The following is a 21,667-nucleotide window of genomic DNA, read 5'->3' on the forward strand; positions in this document are numbered from 1 at the left end:
AAGCAGCCCATCACCCAAAAGATGTCGGGAAATTACATGCTAGCGAGTACAGTCGACTCAGTCAGTATTGTACTAAGTTACTAGTTAAACTTATTTACCCAAGGAGCTTGGAACTTACCATTGGCAGGAAACGTAGTCATTGGTCAATATCATACTGATTAAAATCTAACTCCTCCGACTCTGTGGCTGGATGTATCTGGCTAGGGACTATACATATCAATCTCTTTAATACTCTGCAATATAGGAGAAAAATGAAATTGGGAATATGCAATTTTTTGGGCCGAATATATCCCAAAATTGTCTGTGTGATCGATGACTATGGAGAGGGACTCTAAGTCTTTAGGGCTATTTTAGGTGGAGACAAGGTACGCAATTTGTGGAGAAGACAAATAATCAGCCACCTACTGAGTGCTGCATTCGGACGACAAACTTATGATTCGATTGAGTATTCATCGTGAAGAACGGAGTGCTTGATCGCTGGTAGTTGTTGCAAAAATTCAATCGTGAAAGTGATACTTCGAGAAGAGAATGAACATGTGGAGCACCAATACATACTGTTTGCGAAGCCGATTAACTATCCCATTTACAAAGATCTACAATGGCAGTCACACAAGGAAACAATATCCTCTGCACCATGAAGGCCCAAATTATCCACGCGTTTGACACGCCCTACAGATTCGAAGATATTCCTGCACCGAATCCGCCACAAAAATTTGAACTCCTCATTCAGGTCGGCGCAGCTAGTTATTGCCATACAGATACGATATTTGCATCGGGGAGATTTGGCGGCAATCTACCCATGGTGAGCTCTCATGAGTTCGCTGGTACAATTGTCGCTCTTGGACCCGATGTTTCTCAATTCAACAACACCAACAAGGGTAACATGGCTAATCTCGAGATCGGAACTAGGGTTGGTGTAGCTCCTCGTCCTTTCAATCCTTGTGGTAAATGCTGGGAATGTCATAACGCCCCAGAGGATCAGAAGAGTGCTGGTGATGGGACAAAATTCTCACTGCGCTGCCCTCAGGCCTCTACGCTGGGGATAAATGTCCATGGAGGGTTTGCTGAATACGCGATTGTGGATTGTCGACAAGTGGTGACCTTACCGGATAGTATTTCATTTGTCGACGCTGCACCCTTGATGTGTGCCGGTTACACGATTTTCTCTGCTTTCAAAAAAGGAGACTTTAAACCAGGTTCCCGGATAGGGATTGTGGGCTGCGGTGGGGGTCTCGGACACGTAGGATTGCAATTCGGTGTTTCTTTGGGCTATCAGATGGTAGGCATTGAAGTTCAAGATGGCCCTTTACAGTTGGCAAAGGATCTCGGGACTGGTGCGAAGATTTTTGATGCAAGGATATCCCAACCTGACGACGTCATCGATGCGATTGACGGTGGAGTAGTGAAAGATCCACATGAGCGCGGTGTTGATGCAGTTATGATATTACCCGAGACTCAGAAAGCTCTGGATTACGGAATGAAGATCCTACGTTATCGCGGCACTTGCATGATGATTTCAACTCCAGCAGAAGGATTCCATGTGTCGTCACACGATGTGGTTCTTCGTGATATCAAGATTATCGGTGTCTTACCTGGACGGAGGGCTTGGCTGCAAGAGATGTTCGAGGTTGTTGCAGAGAAAGGGATAAGGCCTGTTTCCAAGAAGTATGCTTTATCTCAAGTCAATGAGCTTGTTAAGGATTGTGAGAAAGGTCAAGGTGGTAAAGCAGTTGTCGACATGACTCTATAGAAAATAGATACGCATCTATTCTATGTTACGTAGGCAAAGCCAGAGAGCTCATTCTGCTTCATTCTCTACTAAAGAAAGGGCAAATCGAGTTACAATTAAAATACGTAATGACCCAGCTACCTCGAAAATAGCTATCTCAAGCTGTTGTAGTCTTATGAGAGTGGCTTGAGTTTTCGAGTACTCATACTATGGAGCAAGCTTTTCATAAACAAGCTCAAATGGTCTGTATTTCAGATTCTAGATCTATAAGGTAGCTATAAATATCTTTAATCTCAAATTTATGCCTCGAATCGATGGGACGGGTGGGTTTACCGCTGATCCCGGGCTCAGTCTAAATTAACCTCCGCGTTTTCACTCTTTTCGCCGAGGAAAAAACCATTTTCTTAACAGACTCTCTCTTCTTTTCCAGTAGAAGTTGGCATTATCTCAATGTTGAATTTGAGTCTCTCACGCATTCCAATCCCAATATGCGTTGATGCTCTCGGCCTGCGGCGTCCCCTCATCACGTCGTCGAACCCAAAATGTGTTGTTCAACCATCCACTAAAGCAAGGCGGCGCGGACTGCTTACTCTTGCCATTGAAAGCTCATGGTGAGGAACCGTTCCAGAGACGTCTTATTGAATCTTTAAAATCATGAAGTTCTGATAATCGCATGGCTATACAGCGATGACACCTCCGTCGCAATCGTCGAAAAAGATTCCTTCCATAAAAGCTTCGAGACCCCTAGGCACACCGGACATGCAGCTGCAGAAGTTCATTTTCTCGAGAACATAACAGCGGATACACGGAAATATAGAGGAATTCACCCGATTGAAGCGCTACAATCTCACCAAGAAAATCTCGCAAAGCTCGTCCAAAAAGCAGTACGGTCACTACCACCGGTCGCGGAAGACTACTCACCCGAAGATGGTGCAGTGATATCACATATAATTCCAAAGAACAAGAACGGAAAATCTACACGACACCGCCTCCCTAACTTCATTTCTGTGACAAGAGGCCCCGGCATGCGATCCAATCTCTCGGTCGGGCTAGACACGGCGAAAGGGCTAGCAGTGGCCTGGCAGATACCTCTCGTGGGAGTACATCATATGCAAGCGCATCTCTTGACGCCTCGGCTTGTCTCTGCTCTTAATAGATCTGTGCTGACCGATGATTTGCAACCTAATTTTCCATTTCTTTCTATACTGGTTTCCGGTGGTCATTCCATGCTTGTTCATTCAAAGTCTCTACTTGAGCACGAAATATTGGCTACGACAGCTGATATCGCTATCGGTGAAACTCTTGACAAGTCGGCGCGGCTTATACTTCCGGAGTCTGTATTGGAGTCGGCAAACACAACCATGTATGGCAAACTACTGGAAAAGTTTGCATTCCCCGGAGGACCAGCTGATTACGCCGACTACCAGGCGTTGAAGACCCGAGGGGAGGAAGTTGTGAAACGCGATAATGATACTTGGGGATGGTCGTTTACCACTCCGTACGCTAACACAAGGGATTTGAAATTTAGTTTTTCAAGTGTTTCAAGTACCGTAAGTAGGATCATGGCAAACAAGGAGAAAGCAGATGTTCGGGTGACACGAGATGAAAGAGTTGCCCTTGCACGAGAGTCTATGCGTGTTTGCTTTGAGCATCTAGCCTCTAGAACCCTTATCGCTCTAGAGCTATTGCGCAAGCAATTGCGCAAGCAATATAATACCAGTGGTAGTGGCCAGGAAATCGATACCTTGGTGGTCAGCGGCGGAGTCGCTGCTAATCAATTCCTCATGACTGTCCTGCGAGCTTTCCTGGATGTGCGTGGGTTCTCACACATTAAGGTTATTGCTCCGCCTCCGTACCTATGTACTGATAATGCGGCGATGATTGGCTGGGCGGGAATCGAGATGTTCGAAGCAGGCTATTCGACGGATCTGAGCTGCAGAGCAATTCGAAAGTGGACTTTGGATCCCAGTGCAGGAGATGGCGGTATTCTAGGACCAGAAGGGTGGATCAAACGAAACAAACCCGGCCCTTAGGATTTCATTGATTTAGAAGCGTGTATAATAGTAGTGATACCCTTGTAGAATCTAGAGCTGTAGTATACTACCGAATGATACCCCACCGGAGTGCACTTTTTGCAATAAAAGTAAGACTGGTCTATAACGCGCTTGTACACCTTTTCCATCCTCCATGCTATGCATAATGATACGAAAACTCAAGGACATCCCACTGCCCAACATGATATAGCAAGATCCAACGGAAGAAATAGGCACGAGTATCAAATCAAAAGATGTCAACCAAAGGACGTCAACAAAGAAAACCATGCGTATATGAAGAAACTAACAATCAGAGAGTAATGAAGAATAATAGAAGAGTCCGAAAGGGAAACACAAACAGATATCTATGTCAGCCACTCGGTGTCAAATACCAGGTTAAGTTTCATCCCGGTCAGGGCAAGAAAGTTCCATCACGTCGTAAGTCATAATTTCGTATGCCAAAATGAATAGAGAATGCGATAGCGGTACCGATTCATAGTAATGCCAAACAAGGGGGAAACAAAGATATTCACCACGCATGGCAAGTGAATCCATATTGCAATCCACCAAAACGATTGGGTAGAAGAGAAAAGAAAAGACTGGTTAGTCGGGTGCCAAAATGTCTTTGAGTGGAAGCAAGCTTGTCCTGCGGGGATACTCGTCACTGCTAGACTTAGAGACAATACCCGGTTGAACTTGGGTATGGAGAACATCATCCCTTCTTCTTGAGGTGCGAGGCTGTGTGATCAATGATTTCAACCCCTTCTCGAAGCACTTAGTTTATACATCAGCAAATGAACGAATTAAAGTCATCAACAGAGTCTTACTGCTTTTTCGACATCCTGCCATTTCTCTCCAATAGCATTTGCAAGAGGTTGCCAGATTTGCTCCCGACGTCGACTGTACTCGGTCGATAGCTTCTCAAGCATTTCTTGATTCCATTCCGTGCCTCTTCGTTTAGCAACGAGACGCTCGTGCCTTTTTCGGCAAGCGTTCGCCGTTTTGTTCGGAAAATGCTCCCTTTGTATTTGACTCCATCCTTGGCCCCCGGCCCGAGCGGATATAAGCACGGTGTCATCATGATATGACCAGCTCGACGAATGGTTAGCCCCTGATTCGTTGAGAGGGCGTTGTTTACCAAGCTTGGCTCTTTTTGTCGCATTAAAGGGAGAACCATTTTGATGCGGGGAGTCCATCTCCACAATGAAAGGCTCTCTCAGTAGACTTCGGAAAAGATCTGGAGAACTCGGTGGTGAGATGTCGAGAGGCCCGCCGCGGATGAAGCCGTTTGTGATCTCCGCCAAATCACAATCTTGGCCACTCAGGGTTAGAGACGGCGAACCTTCTTGTGATGACGGGGAGAACCGTCGCATGGGGCCAAATGACTCGATGTGCAGTGATCTTGAGGTCCTGTGTCGGGATGTTGTCGATGACAAGTGTTGTGTCGCAAAAGCAAAAACAAGAAAACTCCACTTATACCATGGAGAGAGACTGAATCGTATCTAGCCGTAAATGAAACTGTACTACAACGCGGCTTGGTGTTGAGGCTGAAGGCTGACAGCTATGTTTGTGATGTTCTGAGGTAAACGAATATCTAAACGAAGAAGTTTGTTGGTGGCCGTCCGTGCCTGTTTATAGTCAGGTTGGCGACAGTAAACTAAGCGGCCCAGGACCTATACACACCATATGGTGGATGACAATGCATTATGGGATAAATTCAGGTTTATGAGACGACAACTTCACAGCCTCCTTCGGAATATTACACACACTTTCAAAGCAACATGTGCTATGCGGGTGGACCCCATTTCGATATGCAGATAGGTCTGGTCTGAAGACCACCATAGTCTACTAGTCAGACTGCAGCAAGCATTGGCTGGGCTACGCACTAGTTAGCCGTTAAGTCTAGAGTGATGACAGAACAGGCGAAATCGGATGGTTCATCTCCCTAGCGCGTTTGAGCCGACCAAATGCGGAAAAGCAGCTGAATCGAGATTCGAAACACGAGGCTGCGCAAGAGTGATTCCGTCAAGTTGGACGACCCTTGACCAGGGTTTAGCCGCAACTCTGAAGCCGGTTGGGGGCGATGCATCAGGAATGCAGGTCCGGGGAACGGCAGCGCAGCGACGGGCGTGTAAGTTTAATTTGGGGTTGGCTGTGCCGGCCGCTTGGTAGGCCCGTACATAAACGGGCGCATCATTTGCAACGAGAAGAAGCGGGCTATTTCGATATAGCATGAGAACAACACGGGAAGTGTATCACTAGCTACTCAGGCGTGATGTAGGATGGGTTAAATTTGGAGCCGGTGGAGCCCTCATGAATCGTGGGGTCGCCTAGGAACACACGTTTATTGGCTCGGCTGTTGTTAATATTAGAAATTGGACCCGGCGTGAGGGGAGCCTTACCGTGTGTAGCTTAGGGCAGTTCTATATTTAAATTCCATAGTATGTATTCTTTTTCTTTAGTCGGGATATTTGTATAGATTCAAGATTTTATTCTGACTATTCTCATGTTACACGCAGTATATGCAATCTAAATCACCAGATACACGTTGGTTCCCTGGAATTCTTCAGGGTGAACTTCGTGCAGAGTGATACCTAGGTATGCCCATTCTAACCATGCTCTTGGAAGTCTACAGGACATATGTATGTACCTCCGTGCATGGAGGCGCCTCGGTCGATGACAGTAGTCTTGGAAATATTTCGTAAGCATGAACAATAATACTTCAGCCCGACAATCCGTTAATCTAGGTAAACGCTATCGAGTATTTCGAATTATATACAAGGATCAAAGGCTTTCTGAACTCTTAAGGTCCATCAACTACCTGGACACCCGTAGATCTAGGTAGATAACCTTGAAAGTCGAGTCTAAGTTTGAAGGGACCTGAAATCCTCAATTCCTCATTCAAAGTTTTCTTAGGACGATTATGCAAAGTGTTCCGACGAGAGGCCGTGGTTGTCTCGATATACGGATAATGATTGAATTACGTAGTTCCAAGATATTATAGGTCCAACAGTCGAGGTCCTTTGCGACCCAGCTCCACGCTCAGTGATTTGAACCATGTATGCCTCCAGGGTCCGGTAGTAGCCAATCGCTTAGACAACGACCTAAGATGACTCAAGTAAGGCCGCATGGGTCACTCCTATAACAAAATGATAGCGTGCTTTCATATTGTCATGGCTACTTCAGGGCTTTTGATGCATTGCTTCCTTATGACTATGCCCGAAATGCGTCCGGAATCCTCTGGTGATTGCCGATATGTTGGAGTTCGGCATCCATTTTATTCTAGATTCTGACGCATGGCGTTACATAAATACCGGAGCTGGAAACCATATGGTCTGGAATTTCAGCTTGGCAGATAGTGTCTGGTAACTTTGGTGGCTTTCCAACTGTCTCACGTGTTATTCAATTACAATGACTTCGGGCTTATAAAACAATAGTATATTATTGGATATACCTTATGCAATGTAGAGTCTGGTTTCCTAAACTTCGTGAATTCTGGCTGAGCGGTTATTACTCTGGAATCATTGGTATGGGCATGCCAGTGGAAATGCAAGTGCTTTTCAGCTGCGTAGGCTTGGACATTGGAAAATCATGAAAAATGACAGATGACCTCATGGGCTAACATCGAGAAAAAAACCTAAATGAGAAAACATACTTAGATTATATGCATGACATGTGAGCAGTACGTGTTAAGGGCGCTAGGAGAAAGGGCAAGATCAGATTGAGTTTAGCATACTGTGCAGTCCAAGTCACCAAAGACCAACACAACTCACATGGCTGGTAAATGATGAAATTAGGTTGCTCTAGAAGTGACCACAAAAACGGGTATCACCCACTGTGGGGAGACATGGTGCATAGCGCCGGGTATGTGCCTTGTTCTAATAATAGACAAGCCGGAACCAGTTTGTCGGCGATGCAATCTACAAAAGACACATACATCAGCTTTGCTAAGTTGTCACTAGGAATAGATCAGATCCCAGGCCTTGCACTTAGGCACGTACCTCACAATGGAGGCGGAATGTCGTATATAGAATAACTTGATGAGGCTCTAGAAAGATGTCATGTGTGCTCTAGCTAAGTGGTGAGGTCGAGGCTTGATATCAACACCTCGCCTCAAACGGGCTAGCCCCAATATGGCACCAGGGCAGGCATCTACGTGAGTCAGCTGATATCCTGTCATAACTTGACGAGGCGTTCCTTCCTCCTTTCACAATGGTTGACATGGGCTATGTAACTCGAGGGATAATTGAGAGAATTATATCGAGCCGAGCCGGCATACAGTGCAAAAAAAATCATTGCCGTCTGTCGAAAGAGAGAGACTTACGAATCCTGGTGGGACTACCTACCACATTACATCTGAGTAGCCATGTTCCGGGCTGCAGAAATCTGGGATCCTGACAATGTGCATTCAACACTGGAAGTGGGGGAACACCCAAGCAGATGGATAATTCCTTTATACTGTCCAATGAATGTGTTTATGACAGGGACGCCTGGGCATTAAGAAGGTGCCTGGGTGTCTAGCGGAATGTTACCCCATCATTTCAAGATGTCTCACTCCACGATATCCTGATGAATTCGACTCCTGTGATCTGAAATAAGATATGAGCCGAAGATATTAGCCGTATTGTATAGCACGAAAGTTTGATATAAGTCCACTGTCTGATCATTGGTCAATTAAAGTATATGAAGTATCCTATAGGAACAAAGCGGCGACGTTTTGGCTCGGTCATGTATCCAACTGTCTATTAATGGTGAGTGAGCTTAATTCAGTTGTCTGGTCCGTGCAATTCCTGATAAAGAGACAGTCAAGGTGACTGTGGAGCATGTCTTTATAACTACTCTCAAGAGGGACACACTATCTAGAGTTTGTAGTTAAGTAAAGGGACGATGTAGTAGTATAGAAGCGAAGTAGAACATTCATAAGTACTTATCTCCAACAGCCTGTGGAAGACTTTGTTCCATTTAAAACAACGGTCTATCGGGATTTGAATGCTCGCCTTTTCCTGGCGTCTCATGGTGTCTCCAATGATTCGGCGGCGCCTCCCCCGCATTATAGCATAGATCTATCGCATCTATGGAGTAATGACTGCAAAATCTGAAAAAATCAAACCACTTGTTTTTGAAGGGTGACCGTGGTAAAAAAAGCTATCCCACAATGCTGAGTAAAATCTAGTCCACCGTGCTGCTACTTCACAAAAATACAGGAACAGTCACGAAGGTATATGGGGTAGAAATCCAAAGTAATCAATCGTCTCGTTGGAGTTGAGAAAGAAACACAATAAACTTATCAACGGACCGTGTCGAGCTAGTCCGTATTGGGCTAAATTTAGGATTAGTCATATTTACACTAACCGAATATGGCTAGCGGTGGCTATCCCGTGCTTCGATATTGAGCACGTTGATGCCGACGTCGCAGCCTCGCGTCTGGCAAAACTCGTTGCGGTAGAGCCATAGCTCTTGCGCTACCAACTTATTAACTTGCTTTTCCTGTCGCCCTTGAACTTTTGGAATTGCGTGTTGACTGAGCCGCGCGTTGCCACCTCTTTTCTGTTGTCCAGTCTTACTCTCCTGCGCCTGGGCACCTCCCCCCTGGATTGTTACAAAAAACCCCGTGCGATAGGATCAGTTGCCTAGCGCTTGAAGAAATCATATTCACCATGGCTCCATTGTCTCGGAGACGGACGTTCTCGGCTCGATCGATGGCGCCGCTACGGAACTCACGAAATGGAAATACGACTCCTGCCGATGGACCTCCACAGAAGAAGCGCAAGTACATCCCTGGTGGGCCAGGCGGTGGTGGCAGGTTCATTGAGATAGATGCTGTTGTCGAACGAAAGGCACCACCCGCTCCCGTCGCAGAACCAGTCGTGCCAGCGCAGACTCAACCTTCTCCGCGCCCTCGACGCGAGATAGCTCCTGCTATCGCCAGCACCCCGCTCCCCATGACCACTCCGCCTTCTACTCGCCCTCGAAGAGAACGCACTCAGAGTCGAGGTCGTTATAGTTCTGCGACTGCTGCTGCCTTGGCACTCCAACAAGGTGATGGCTACAAACCCCGCGAGGAACGGGGCTGGGAGGAGTTTCACCCCGATCTGGATATCGAAGCCAAATTTGCAGTGTTCAGTTCTGAAGAGGTAGACGGTGCCGACAAATCACAGCAACCTATTCCAAGTACACAGTCCACGAATGGTATACCTACAAACTCAGAGGGCCACGATTCAAATACAGTCGCCCCTGCAGTTCTCCCCCAAACACCTCCGAAGCGACGACCCGGTCGGCCTCCACGGCGACCTGATGCTATGCTCAGTGCTATTATAACACCTGAACAGCCAAAAGTTGTACCACCTCCGGGCCCGAATCCCCGTGAAAGGTTAACCCTTCCCAAACCAAACTTTCACCTTCGTGACCCGTTTGTTCGCTATGAGCAAAAAGGTGTCAATCAACAGAACTATGTGGATCGTACAATGGCGAGTGTTGGCTATCAGGAAAGTGATTTGTTTGTACGTCACGATCGTCGACTGATTCGAATGGCCGAGGGGGCTATTGAAGAGGATCTAGATCTGGACCCACCCGTGACAGATGGTGATACCAATGCTGCCATTGGTTCATTAGGCGTCGGAAGGGTGGAATATGATATGGACGAACAAGACGAAAAATGGCTAGAAGATTACAACAATAGGCGAAAGGCTGATCAGCTGGAGCCTATCAAACCAGCCGTTTTTGAGATTACTATGACCAAAATTGAAAAAGAGTGGTATGCTCTAGAGAAAAAGATCCCAAAGCCTAATCCTAAGCCACCCCAAACGCAACGTCCTCGGTCAAGCTCCGCGGCCGCTGTCAATGGTGAGCCAGTGGGAGGGGGCGAAGAACAGGACAGCAAATGCGCAGTTTGCGATGATGGAGACTGCGAAAATTCCAATGCTATCGTTTTCTGTGATGGGTGTGATCTTGCTGTGCACCAAGAATGTTATGGTGTTCCATATATTCCGGAAGGTCAATGGCTCTGTCGAAAATGCCAGCTGATTGGGAGAGGGTCTCCAAATTGTATTTTTTGCCCCAATACTGAAGGCGCCTTCAAACAGACAAACACATCAAAGTGGTCACATTTGCTTTGTGCACTCTGGATCCCGGAAGTGGGTATCGGCAACCAGTCCCTCATGGAACCCGTTACGGACGTTGAAAAGGTACCCAAGAGCAGATGGAAGCTTCAGTGCTACATATGTAAGCAGCGGATGGGTGCATCAATCCAGTGCAGCAACAAGAATTGCTTCGTGGCGTTCCATGTCACGTGTGCAAGGCGATCTCAACTGTACTTGAGGATGAAGTCCAGCCACAACTCGGCAATTATGGATTCTCACTTGTTGAAAGCTTTTTGTCACAAGCATGTCCCACCAGACTGGCGAAAGGAACATGGCACAGATGCTGCCTACGCCGAAGCAGTTGAATACTACAAGAATACAATGAATGGCAAAAGATGGGGCGACAGTCAAGCAGCTGCTCTTGCACTTGGGCCTTCACTTCCGGACGGGAGCGAGGCGATAGAGAGCCATACCCATCATGGTCCAAACATCCATTTGACCTTTAATGCAGGAGGCAATAAGCGAAAGCGCACGACTCCCTCGAAACCGACATGGAAGCTGGCTTCCGGGGCACCAGTTATTCCCCAGACCGTACTAAACTCTGTCGTGGCATCGTTGCAACGTTTCTCTGTCCGTCAAAGGAAACAATATGCCGAGGACGCTTGCAAGTACTGGACTTTGAAGCGGGAAGCTCGACGAGGAGCCGCTTTGCTGAAACGCCTTCAACTGCAGTTGGAAACATTTTCGTCGATGGAGATGACTAGGCGAAATTTCGCTGGCATGGGTCCTATTGGCCTTTCGCGCCTTCAGCGTCGTATTGACTTTGCAGAACGCTTATCTTCTGATGTGGAAAGAGTCCGTACCCTCTGCACCGAAGTGAAGAAGCGCGAAAGTGCCAAGCTTGAAGACGTGGAAATGCTCAGCAATATTATTGATACTGTTTACTTCCCCATACCCCCGTTGCTGTGGCCCATATTTGAAAAGATCCAGACGTGAGTCATCTACCAATCATTCTTTTTATCTTTATGTCATGATCACTAACTCGCGTCAAGTCTCGACCCTAGGGGTGTCTTCCGTTCATCCCTACAAGCCGTCCGCAGTCGCTTGGAATCGCGATACTACACAAATGTCTCTGTATTCTCTGCTGACCTAGCACATATTTTCACTACTGAGATAGGCACCGAGCCAGTTGAGGATACTGCAGAGCTTCAGCTTCAAATTAGTGGTCGCGCACCCGAACTCACATTTGACCAACGCGAAAAGAGAAAATTAGCGAAGAGGATCATCAAGTCTATCCAGCCATTTCTCGAGGATGCCATCCGAAAGGAGACTGAACTGAGTGGTTTGCCATTCGAAAAGGAACTTAAAGAGCTGGACAATATCTTCGAGAGTGGCGTTCTGTCACGCAGGATCTCTGTAGTCGAGGGCCTAGATGCGTCAGCCGACCACAACGTGATGACAAACGGGGTGGCAGTTGAGTCTGACAAACTTACAAAGATGGAACACCCAGAGACAGCAGAACATACGCATACTCTAGCAGCCGACCTTGACGTGAACGTTGATTTGCAGGATGCAAATGATAACTACGGGAAAGCGACCAACAATATCATTACCGCACCCTCCAGTGACCGGGCAGCGGATGAGTCCATGGAAGCGTCTGAAATCATTACCGACGACATGGGTGGCGACAAAGTGAAGAAGGACAACGAAAGTGTGATTTCACAACAAAGTGGCCATGTTGCAAGAGCAACGCGAGGTCCATTGACACCGCCTTTGAGCTCACAGGGCGATCAACAGCAGGGGCCACTCGCTCAAGGAGGTATTCAATGGTATATGCAACCTTTCGATCCGATCGGCACGACTATACATGAAGAGCGATGGACTGGCCGTGACGTTCTACGTGGCCTGAGTGAGGAATTAAGTGAGCTTGACGAAGATGAGCTTGAGGGTTTGGGAGGAGATGAGATTATAGATGGGATTAATCGAGAACCGGATAAAGTCAATGGAGCTGCTCCTGAACCTGTGAAGGTTCGTCGGACACGTCGACGCTATCGGGGATTCAGGTAGACTGTTATTATGACGAACTTGGGAGTTTCTTCTGGCGTATCGTGTGGGAACAGAGGGCTTTGATCCGTCATACACACGGTTTTATTTAGGTGCTTTTAGTATGCGATCTGTCATGTTGTTATAGCATAGCCTAGCATGCATACAAGGGTGCCTCTAGCTCATCGTTAATTTTACATGACAAATACAGCGGCAGTGTCGCAGAGTATGGAATCCGAAGGAGATTTACGTTGGTGATGTTCTGCAGTAGCCTCATAGATAAATCCGGCCCCAGGCCCCAAGGCTGCAGCGGTCCAGAGTTCTAAGGGTGAGGTAAATACAATCTTGGCAAACAAATCGTTCTCAGAGAATGATTTCCTCACCTTGCCATGCTCACGGAGGTATGATTTTCATTTTTTTCATCCTTCCAAAGTTTGAATTCTAAGCTTTTACTCCGTACACTTAACGCATTTACTCTTAGCGCAATTTTGAAGGCTCTATCCGACTTGTTGGGATCTGGAGAAGCACGCCAAGACTTGCCACCCTAGCGCGAATCATATTCTTTTCAAACTCCAAACGAACTCGGTGCTTCCTTCGTTCCTCTCCTCTTCGTATCAAAACACTCCATTGAATCCATCACCAAAATGTCCGCCATGGAGTATGAAAATGAGAATGGTCGTTACGACGGTGAGTTTGGACCCAATATTCTTGTAACACCTCTCTTGCACTTAGTCTGACTAATCCTCGACTCGAAGACGACCGTCGCTATGATCGCGACCGTAGTGCTTCACCCCGTGGAGATTCACGCGCCGACCGGGACCGTAGCCTTTCTCCAAGCCGTAATGACGATAGGTAAGGATATCGCGCTTAGACACGTATATATTGAGCTGTTCTCTTTGCTAACATTTTGTTGGGTAGAGCACCAGCAGGCGACTCTCGGAAGAGTGCTCCTGGAAACGACGACGAAGATGAAGGAGCTGTCAACCCAGGATCCAACCTTTTTGTAACTGGAATCCACCCTCGTCTCACCGAAGCAGACATCTCTCGCTTGTTTGAAAAATATGGAGACGTGGAGAGCTGTTCTATCATGCTTGATCCTCATACCAAAGAGTCACGTGGGTTTGGTTTCGTCAAGATGGTTACTGCTGAACAAGCCGATGCCGCCAAGGAAGGCTTGCAAGGTGAGGTGATCGATGGACTCACTCTCAGCATTGAGAAAGCTCGCCGTAGCCGTCCTCGCACACCTACTCCCGGCAAATACTTTGGCCCACCTAAGCGAGGTGAGTTTGATGCGATTTTTGAAATGTCGCTCGCTGTAACTAATATTTTTCTCTCTTCCAAAGACCCTCGCCGAGGTCCTTCACGTGGAGGCCGTGACCGTTACGACGATCGCCGTGGCTACGGCGGTGGTTCTCGTCGCTATGATGACTATCGATATGGTCGCTACGACTCTTACGGTCGCCGTGGTGGCGAGTACCGCGATGACCATGGATACCGTGGAGGCGGTGGACGTGAATACGGCCGGGACTATGGCCGCGATTACGGCCGTCGTGATGATTACCGTGACGACTATGGTTCATATCGAGGCGGCGCTGCTGGCGGCAGTGGTGGTGACCGCTATGGTTCCCGTGAAGAACGTTACCCTCGTGGTGGAGAGGAACGTCGTGGTGGTGACGACCGTCGCAGCGGCTACTATGACCGTGATGCCAACCCTCCCAGCTACGACCAGGCCCCTCCTCGCGAAAACCGTGAACCCTACAACGGCGGTGGTAGCGCTGCCGGTGGTCGATCTTACGAGGGTCGGGGAGAGGAGCGTTACGGCAGCAGGTAAGTTTTTGAATGCCGATTGATCTGGATATGATCCGGCAGAGGAACTTGAGGGTTTGTGTTTTGGCTCTCACCCTTTTTCCCCTTTCCCCTTTTTCTCTTTTTCCTCAGAAGTTTCAATTCTTCATTTGTATTCCTCGGTATATTCCATTCTGTTTCGTGCTGGGCTCGGGCGCGAAGGGTGACGGTCGGCGGAACGCCTTAATAATATCCCTTATTTCATCACCTCTGTGCGTTCGAAACTCAGAAGTCACGGCTTTGGCACGTCTACCGTGTGTCGGCGGTACGAAACATCGCCAGACAAATATTGAACACCACCGACCTGTATCAACTCTTACACATTCTTGTCGTCCAGATTTTGCGCACCGCCATGATGTTTCTATCTACTTGTTTCAGTCCTCTCAGGATACTTACGGCATGTTTTTGGCGACGGGAGGGAACAAAAAAGTCAGCTTCTTAAATACTGCGTTGTAATCTGGACAGCACTGCTACGTTTGCAACTTTCCGGTATCACCCCTAAATCGATAGTCAGCTTATGTGCGCCGTATTCGAAACATTCTTCTACGTAACGACTGGACCAAGATGCGACTTCGCAAAGAGAAAAAGAGAGATCGGATTTTTGCATTAAATCACTTAGATTCACACCAGGCCAAAACTCGCTAATCATCCAGTACAGTTGCAATTTTCTCCTGGATGCCAACCTGATCTCATCATTTATCGTCTCACGGCATCTCCCTCATACCGCTTAATCCTGATCGTCCACTTTGGGGGGGTAGCAATGTTGGCGACGTATGGGAACGGCCAACTTGTAACACGTCAACGGCAATTCTCCCGCTGTTGATTGTACTCAGGAATTGTTTTGATGGTGACGCCATATTGTCCAGGTAGGTTAAATTCCGAAAAGATGAATGACTGACTTGCTATTGGGAAAGGGATGGTCATGGATATCAGATTGTCTTATGAAGCGTGTTTCTAGCAGAATGATTCATGGTACAGACTTCACAAAATTGCGGCTGCAATGATGCTGTGAACATGCAGCCCAGAGATTCCTTTTCTTCTCGAAAATAGTGAAGATATTTCACAGGATCCAGTTCGCTTCAGTTTGTTGTAGTTGCTATCTTGGCTTGGGTGTCTCAAGATATGATAATGTGTAGGCTAGACGGATCGTATCAATATAAGCCTTATAGACTGCACTTCGGTCCAATTGTTGCGTTGCATGGAAGCCTGTTGAACGCACTTCTTCGCCCATCTCAATGCCTTGATGGAGTTTTGGACAGTATGGACCCCAAGCACGCGGAATCTGTATCATTCTTCACAAATGCAATTATTATCCCATTTTGCACCGAAACTCTGAATCGAAAATCCTCTAGTTTGCCTACTGCGCATTGTTCTGACCCTGCTCGACTTCATTACTCTTCTTGATGAGAAATTCACCAAGGACTTTCAACGGGTTCGACGGTCTATACCATGCATCATCAGTACGATTCTGTCTGCGATCGTGGGATTCGAAACATACTGTTCTCTTGCAATTTCTTTCATCCCCTCCAGTAAATACGGTGTAATCTTTTCATTCAAATATATCCGTGCTGGCGCACCACCAGCTACCTTGGGCAGGACATTATCCAGTCCTGCGGCGGCATTTCCTTCTGTTGTTGCTGGTGTTGTTGAGTTATGGGTTTCGGCAGGGTTGCCAATGGGGGTTGTACTCGAGCTCATAGTGGCGGTATTTTGAACGAATCGCTGCAAGAATGACTGTGACTGCTATGGAAACTAATCCTTGTTGACTGCTATATGAAACTAATCCTTGTTGATGAAACCCTTGGCGCAAAACAAATCGGAATTTGATGTTGTTTTTGGGGAGCGGGATTCCCGAGTGGAAGTTGGGACGTAGTGTGGACAAGACTGATATACTGCAAGGAAGAAGGGTGCTTCTCGCTAATTCTCAACTATGTATCGGTCTGAATTGTCGTCAAGCTATCGTATATCATAGTGAACTATTTTTTGATTGATGTTTGTCAAGGTTGATAATCACGAGCTCAACCCGATCTAACCAAGAGTGGCTATATAAGTCACCTGATCTGGCGCCAAAGTCGTGCCTGCTTGAGACGTGTCGCCAGGAACGCGTCGTCCAAACTCTTCATTCGAACCTGCCATGATCCACCCCTGCATTCTATTGATGCACCTCATCTATCGGGATGTGCAATCAAATTTGTCGGACTGGTGAATTTGACTTCTGAATGCTGAAAATGCCTTCCTTGCTTGATTTCTTTGAGACTCGCCGCCCTTCCGCAAAACGACAAAAGGTCTCTCATGGGGTGAACTTCGAAGAGCTGTCGGCTCGAGTTAATGGTCAAAATGTGAAAGAATCATCTGAAACGCTCTCGGAATTGCTTACCTTATCCAGAAAAGACACTGAGTCCACAGACGTGGCTGATCTGTCAGTTGGCAATGACGTCTTGGACAATCTCCAATGCAGTCAAACAGCATTAGAAATCTCGCTACCGCCGATCAAAACTGACGATGACGCGATTAAAGAGTATGAAAACTCTAGGGCTGCTGAAATCGAGGAGTCAGAGTCGCTTTCACTAGAACAAAGGCTCGGGGAGAGGAAATGGCACAAAGGGAAGAGTTCAATCTACGTGGATGCATTCAATCTCGCACTCGAGACAGTGCTGAACGAAGAGGCTCACCTGTTCGATCAGACGGAGCTAGACGTTTTTTACAGGTGGAAAGATCTGAGCTATGAAGCACAGTACTTGTTAGTTGACCTGCGCTACTCTAAAAGTCAGCAGCCGAGTTAGAAAACAGTATTAATGTGTGGTTTTTGTTACTCAGATATGTACGGCTTTTCCTCCGCAAGACCGCCGCCTGGCATCGTATCAATCGTTTAGGTTATTACCAGGACATTGCCGATATGGATCAAGCTGTGGCGGATTTGAGAGAAGTTCATCCTCTCTCGTGTTCGAAACCCTCTGTTGCATACGAGGTTCCTGTCTCGTCCGAACAACCTGATAATTCAATTCTCCTAGGTGATTCCTTCCGATTTGCTGAAGGTATTGAGGAGATTGCAACGTTAGAAGAGGCTTCGTCCCTACTGCTATTAGAGGAACTTAAAGAGATGGCTAAAGAAGCCAAGGTTCAAGGGAAGAACAAAAAGGAGCTTATAACAGCTTTCCTTCAAGCCAGTCAGACCCAAGCAGGTCTCAGATGGGATGCGGGAAAAGGCAACAATAGAGATCGCCACTTTCACAACAAGATTTTGGAGCTTACTGGTGACTGTATCAGACTTTCTCCAGCTCCTTTGAAGTTATTTGAGAGGGTGCATTTGGTCTTTTACCGTTCTTCTGAGTGGACAGAGAAGTCTCTCACTACAATCATCTTAGCGAAGATTTCCCAAAAGAATTTTCCAGAATATATTGTATCTCGATCTACGGCGATATTTCCATCACGGGCAGCTTTGCTTGAGTTTGAAGTTGCTTTAAGAACACAATACGATATTGACAACATACTTGAGTTTAGCGGCACGCCGGCACCGCAACGTCTCCAAACTATCAAAGATCTGAGCGAAAAGGTTTATCCAAGGTGGAAAGTTCTACTTGAACAAGAGCAACAGAAGGAAAATAGTATATATTTCAGTGGCGAAGGTGCTTACTTGCGTCGATTTTCACCCGCTTGGGTGTATACGAGAATCATACACAAAGGCCTCTACCCACTCGGCCGTTTCAAAGAGCATAAACGGGAGCATGAACTACTGATCGATTTGCTTGACCAAAAGCTCTTTCACGCTGCGCGGCGTGGTGCATGGTATCAGAGAAAAGCTCTATTGGAGGAACATTACCTCTGGGCCTTAACTCCTAATGAAGGTAGAACCGAGGAAGCACAAAAGAAGTACTGGAAAAGAATTGCCTTGACCACGTGTGAAGCCGGGCTCCAAGATCCAGATTGCCATGTCATCTATCACTATGACCTTCAAAAAAGGATTGCCAAGCTCGAAAAATCCTTGAAGGTAGTCAAACGAGAACAACACGACTTTGGGCACGTCCTCCTTGTCAAGCCACGGGAAAGAACTGTTGAAGGGATCCGTGTTGAGAAAGAGGTTCCCTTGACCCAGAGTGACTCGAAAGAACGAGGCGATAGCTCGGGAACATCGACGCGTAAAGGACATGCCACAGTCTGGATTCATGAACGAGAAAACGGCGAAGAATGTAGAGTTGAGAATATGTGCTTGAGCTGGTACCGAGACAACGGTTGGAAGGGCTATCATTCCGAGGGCGGTATTGTACGGACACTTGTACGTGGACCATTTCCTTTTTTTGAGGCGCACGATCATGCTAATTGCGAGTATTTACAGTTTGGCTACCTTTTTTTCGATATACTCTTCACTTATGTCCCCAACGTCTTCCAGACGCCTTTCCAAACCTGTCCCTTGGATCTTCATACAGACGCCTTCTATCCATCTCGCGCTTCCGAGATCAATCATCGGCTCGTTCAACTTGCTAACGGCGAGGCCGAATCCATTATACGCAGGGTCCACGAGAGTGAATTTCCTAAACGGACCTGTATCGTTGGCGTAGACTGGACGTACGCACTTGACGACCTCGTGGAAATCGTGCAGTGTTTTAGCGGTGCATCTCTAGCAACGGTGTGCAAAGTGATGGCACAAGAATATCAACAGCGCGGAGGCGGTATTCCCGACCTTTTCCTCTGGAACCCAGACAAGAAGGAGGTCATGTTTGCCGAGGTCAAATCAGAGAATGATCGATTGAGTGATACACAGAGATTGTGGATACATGTTTTGACAGGCGCAGGTGTGAAAGTAGAGCTATGTAATGCTGTGGCTAGGGAGGTCAGATATATATGAATAATGCCTTTACGATGAACATCAACATACAGGATCATCATCGATGGATATGATTGATGAGACGCCGTTAATAATCACATGCTACAGGTATCTACAAAATGAGTAAACAAAAATGAGACGTAATAAAGAAAAGACCAGTAGAACTTTTTTTTGGATTCTCCGAACCAGAGATGTATTGACTGGCTACATAGTAATCGTGAGCTTCATAGCTTTCAGGATTCGAGAAATCGTAGTACCCAGTTACAGATTGCCAATCTCCTGAAATTGTTGTAAACGATATCATGCTTTCGAGGGCAGCCTGGTTCCGGGCGTAATCATGAATGCGTTTCGTACAACACAACGAAGACACTGTTGTATTCTGTTCATTTAAGCAACCAAGGTGCTGGCAGTGGCGCTCTCGTATCTCCAGGTGGGAGGGAGGACACCGACGGTCTTGTAGTAGCGAGAAAGACGGTGGATACGGGACTCGATCAAAATGAGGCGGAACTTTCCATCCTTGTCCTTGCGGTTGCGCTCAAGGTGCTTACGGACAGAGACAGCCTTCTTGATGAGGAAGTAGAGATCCTCAGGAATTTCAGGGGCGAGGCCTACAAAAGTCACTCTGTCAGCCTTGTGTTTGACCAAGCAGAGGCAGAAGATTTTTCTTTTTCTTGTGGGCGTGCTAGAGACACGGATATTGACTATCGGTAATCGAGGCAACGGAAAGCGAGAAGGCACCACAAGCCAGGAATAATTCCTTTTAACAATATATTTTTCTTTCTGATTGGTGACATTCGCAAATGCACATTCGCTTTCCGAGCCGACACCTTTCGTCGATCTACGAGCTGACGAGGGGAGGAATGCGGGGATTCGTACCGTTGGACTTCAAGATACGAAGGATCTTGTTACCTATTGGAAACATTATTTAGTATTTATTCTCAATACATGACGGGCAAAACCATGACTTACCAGTGACGTTCTTGACCTGGGCAATACCGTGGCTGTCACGGAGGACAACACCGATCTGACTGGGAGTAGCACTATGAATGAATGTTAGACTGTGAGATCCTTCCATTACAGAGGTTTCGCGAGAGCGAATGAACGTACCCCTTCTTGGCGAGCTTGCAGATCTGGTCAGTGACCTGATCAGGGGTGGTCTTGAGCCATGCTGGGGGAGTTCTGGAGTAAGGAATGGCCGAAGCGGCGATACCCTTTCCCTTGGAGTGAAGACTGCATTCATGTTAGATTGAGATATATCGCAAAGGACAACCGCATCGAATGTTTCTATTGATTCTGAAGCGTCGCATAGACAGTGAATATTCGCAATACATACCGACCCATTTTGAATGCTGGTTTTGCCGAAGAAGATTGTCTGTCGGAGGCGTTGGGCGACTTGTCGAGTACGAAATAAAAGGTTCAAAGAAAGATCGCGAAGTTCTCGGGGAAACTTTTCGGTGGTGACTGTGTGTGGGTCATGTGATCAGTCTTGGCATTATCGCTAATGGTTGCATTTCCGGCAGAATCTCTACCGCCCACTCCGCTTCATAATTTTGTTTGAATTTTTTCCTTCTGGTCTTTCTCATCCTTACAATTGACGCCGTACGAAGTCAACAAATGTTGCTAATTGGTATGTATACTTTTTGTTCTGCTACTATTTTACCCTACTCGCAGTTTTCTGATGAGACACATCCTAATTGTTTACTTATTTCTGGTACCTCTTGTGTCAGAGGCGCATCGACTTCTGTTGGTGTTGCCTCGATGATCGAAACGGACTTCTGATTTTCCTGCTCTCAATTGCACTATTATTTCTCTTGAATCTTCGAAGATTTCCAGCTAACACGTTCGAAGATTCATTATAGGTTCCAGGGTTTTAGTCTGATGACACGGCAATACTGCTCGTCCGCTGACCAGTCCCCCATGTAAGAAGATACAGTTCCAATGAAATATACATTCTTTCCAATTCATATCGTTCCGTTCCAACTAAACGTATTACTCTTGCAATATTCGTAGCCGTTGTCTAATTTAGAGACCATCTATCATACGAATCAGGATTCTACGCCAAATCTACCATGTGAAATTCGACATTCATTTTTTTATTTAGCCCTTGTACAGAGGC

At 46.8% G+C, this 21,667-nt stretch overlaps 7 protein-coding genes across 7 annotated transcripts; 4 read left to right on the forward strand and 3 right to left on the reverse strand.

Moving 5' to 3' along the window:
- Positions 1-598: 598 nt before the first annotated feature.
- Positions 599-3,996, forward strand: TSTA_020560 (glycoprotease family protein, putative; the record flags this gene model as incomplete). Its single annotated transcript, XM_002484188.1, has 3 exons — positions 599-1,721; positions 2,160-2,340; positions 2,415-3,996. The coding sequence occupies 3 exons, from the start codon at positions 599-601 to the stop codon at positions 3,760-3,762; spliced, it is 2,652 nt and encodes an 883-aa protein (XP_002484233.1). The 3' UTR covers positions 3,763-3,996.
- Positions 3,997-4,365: 369 nt separating this feature from the next.
- On the reverse strand, positions 4,366-5,135 carry TSTA_020570 (uncharacterized protein; the record flags this gene model as incomplete). The annotated part of the gene is made up of 2 exons (XM_002484189.1): positions 4,366-4,536; positions 4,590-5,135. The coding sequence occupies 2 exons, from the start codon at positions 5,133-5,135 to the stop codon at positions 4,366-4,368; spliced, it is 717 nt and encodes a 238-aa protein (XP_002484234.1).
- A 4,284-nt stretch (positions 5,136-9,419) lies between these two features.
- Positions 9,420-13,101, forward strand: TSTA_020580 (PHD finger domain protein, putative; the record flags this gene model as incomplete). Its single annotated transcript, XM_002484190.1, has 2 exons — positions 9,420-11,833; positions 11,894-13,101. The coding sequence occupies 2 exons, from the start codon at positions 9,420-9,422 to the stop codon at positions 12,906-12,908; spliced, it is 3,429 nt and encodes a 1,142-aa protein (XP_002484235.1). The 3' UTR covers positions 12,909-13,101.
- A 427-nt stretch (positions 13,102-13,528) lies between these two features.
- TSTA_020590 (transformer-SR ribonucleoprotein, putative) lies at positions 13,529-15,120 on the forward strand (the record flags this gene model as incomplete). Its single annotated transcript, XM_002484191.1, has 4 exons — positions 13,529-13,571; positions 13,640-13,736; positions 13,803-14,164; positions 14,228-15,120. 4 exons carry the CDS (start codon positions 13,529-13,531, stop codon positions 14,713-14,715), a joined length of 990 nt encoding a protein of 329 aa, XP_002484236.1. The 3' UTR covers positions 14,716-15,120.
- Positions 15,121-16,086: 966 nt separating this feature from the next.
- TSTA_020600 (COMPASS complex subunit Sdc1, putative) lies at positions 16,087-16,612 on the reverse strand (the record flags this gene model as incomplete). Its single annotated transcript, XM_002484192.1, has 2 exons — positions 16,228-16,612; positions 16,087-16,171 (listed from the first exon to the last, which is right to left on the reverse strand). The coding sequence occupies exons 1-2, from the start codon at positions 16,425-16,427 to the stop codon at positions 16,087-16,089; spliced, it is 285 nt and encodes a 94-aa protein (XP_002484237.1). The 5' UTR covers positions 16,428-16,612.
- Positions 16,613-16,957: 345 nt separating this feature from the next.
- TSTA_020610 (uncharacterized protein) lies at positions 16,958-19,572 on the forward strand (the record flags this gene model as incomplete). Its single annotated transcript, XM_002484193.1, has 3 exons — positions 16,958-17,469; positions 17,547-19,002; positions 19,063-19,572. The coding sequence occupies 3 exons, from the start codon at positions 16,958-16,960 to the stop codon at positions 19,570-19,572; spliced, it is 2,478 nt and encodes an 825-aa protein (XP_002484238.1).
- Positions 19,573-19,601: 29 nt separating this feature from the next.
- TSTA_020620 (40S ribosomal protein S13) lies at positions 19,602-20,969 on the reverse strand. Its single transcript, XM_002484194.1, has 5 exons — positions 20,885-20,969; positions 20,659-20,781; positions 20,521-20,591; positions 20,428-20,460; positions 19,602-20,159 (listed from the first exon to the last, which is right to left on the reverse strand). Exons 1-5 carry the CDS (start codon positions 20,890-20,892, stop codon positions 19,939-19,941), a joined length of 456 nt encoding a protein of 151 aa, XP_002484239.1. The 5' UTR covers positions 20,893-20,969; the 3' UTR covers positions 19,602-19,938.
- Between the last annotated feature and the right edge of the window lie 698 nt (positions 20,970-21,667).

This window comes from Talaromyces stipitatus, genomic scaffold (genome assembly GCF_000003125.1).
Source record: "Talaromyces stipitatus ATCC 10500 scf_1105507295549 genomic scaffold, whole genome shotgun sequence".
Taxonomy (NCBI): domain Eukaryota; kingdom Fungi; phylum Ascomycota; class Eurotiomycetes; order Eurotiales; family Trichocomaceae; genus Talaromyces; species Talaromyces stipitatus.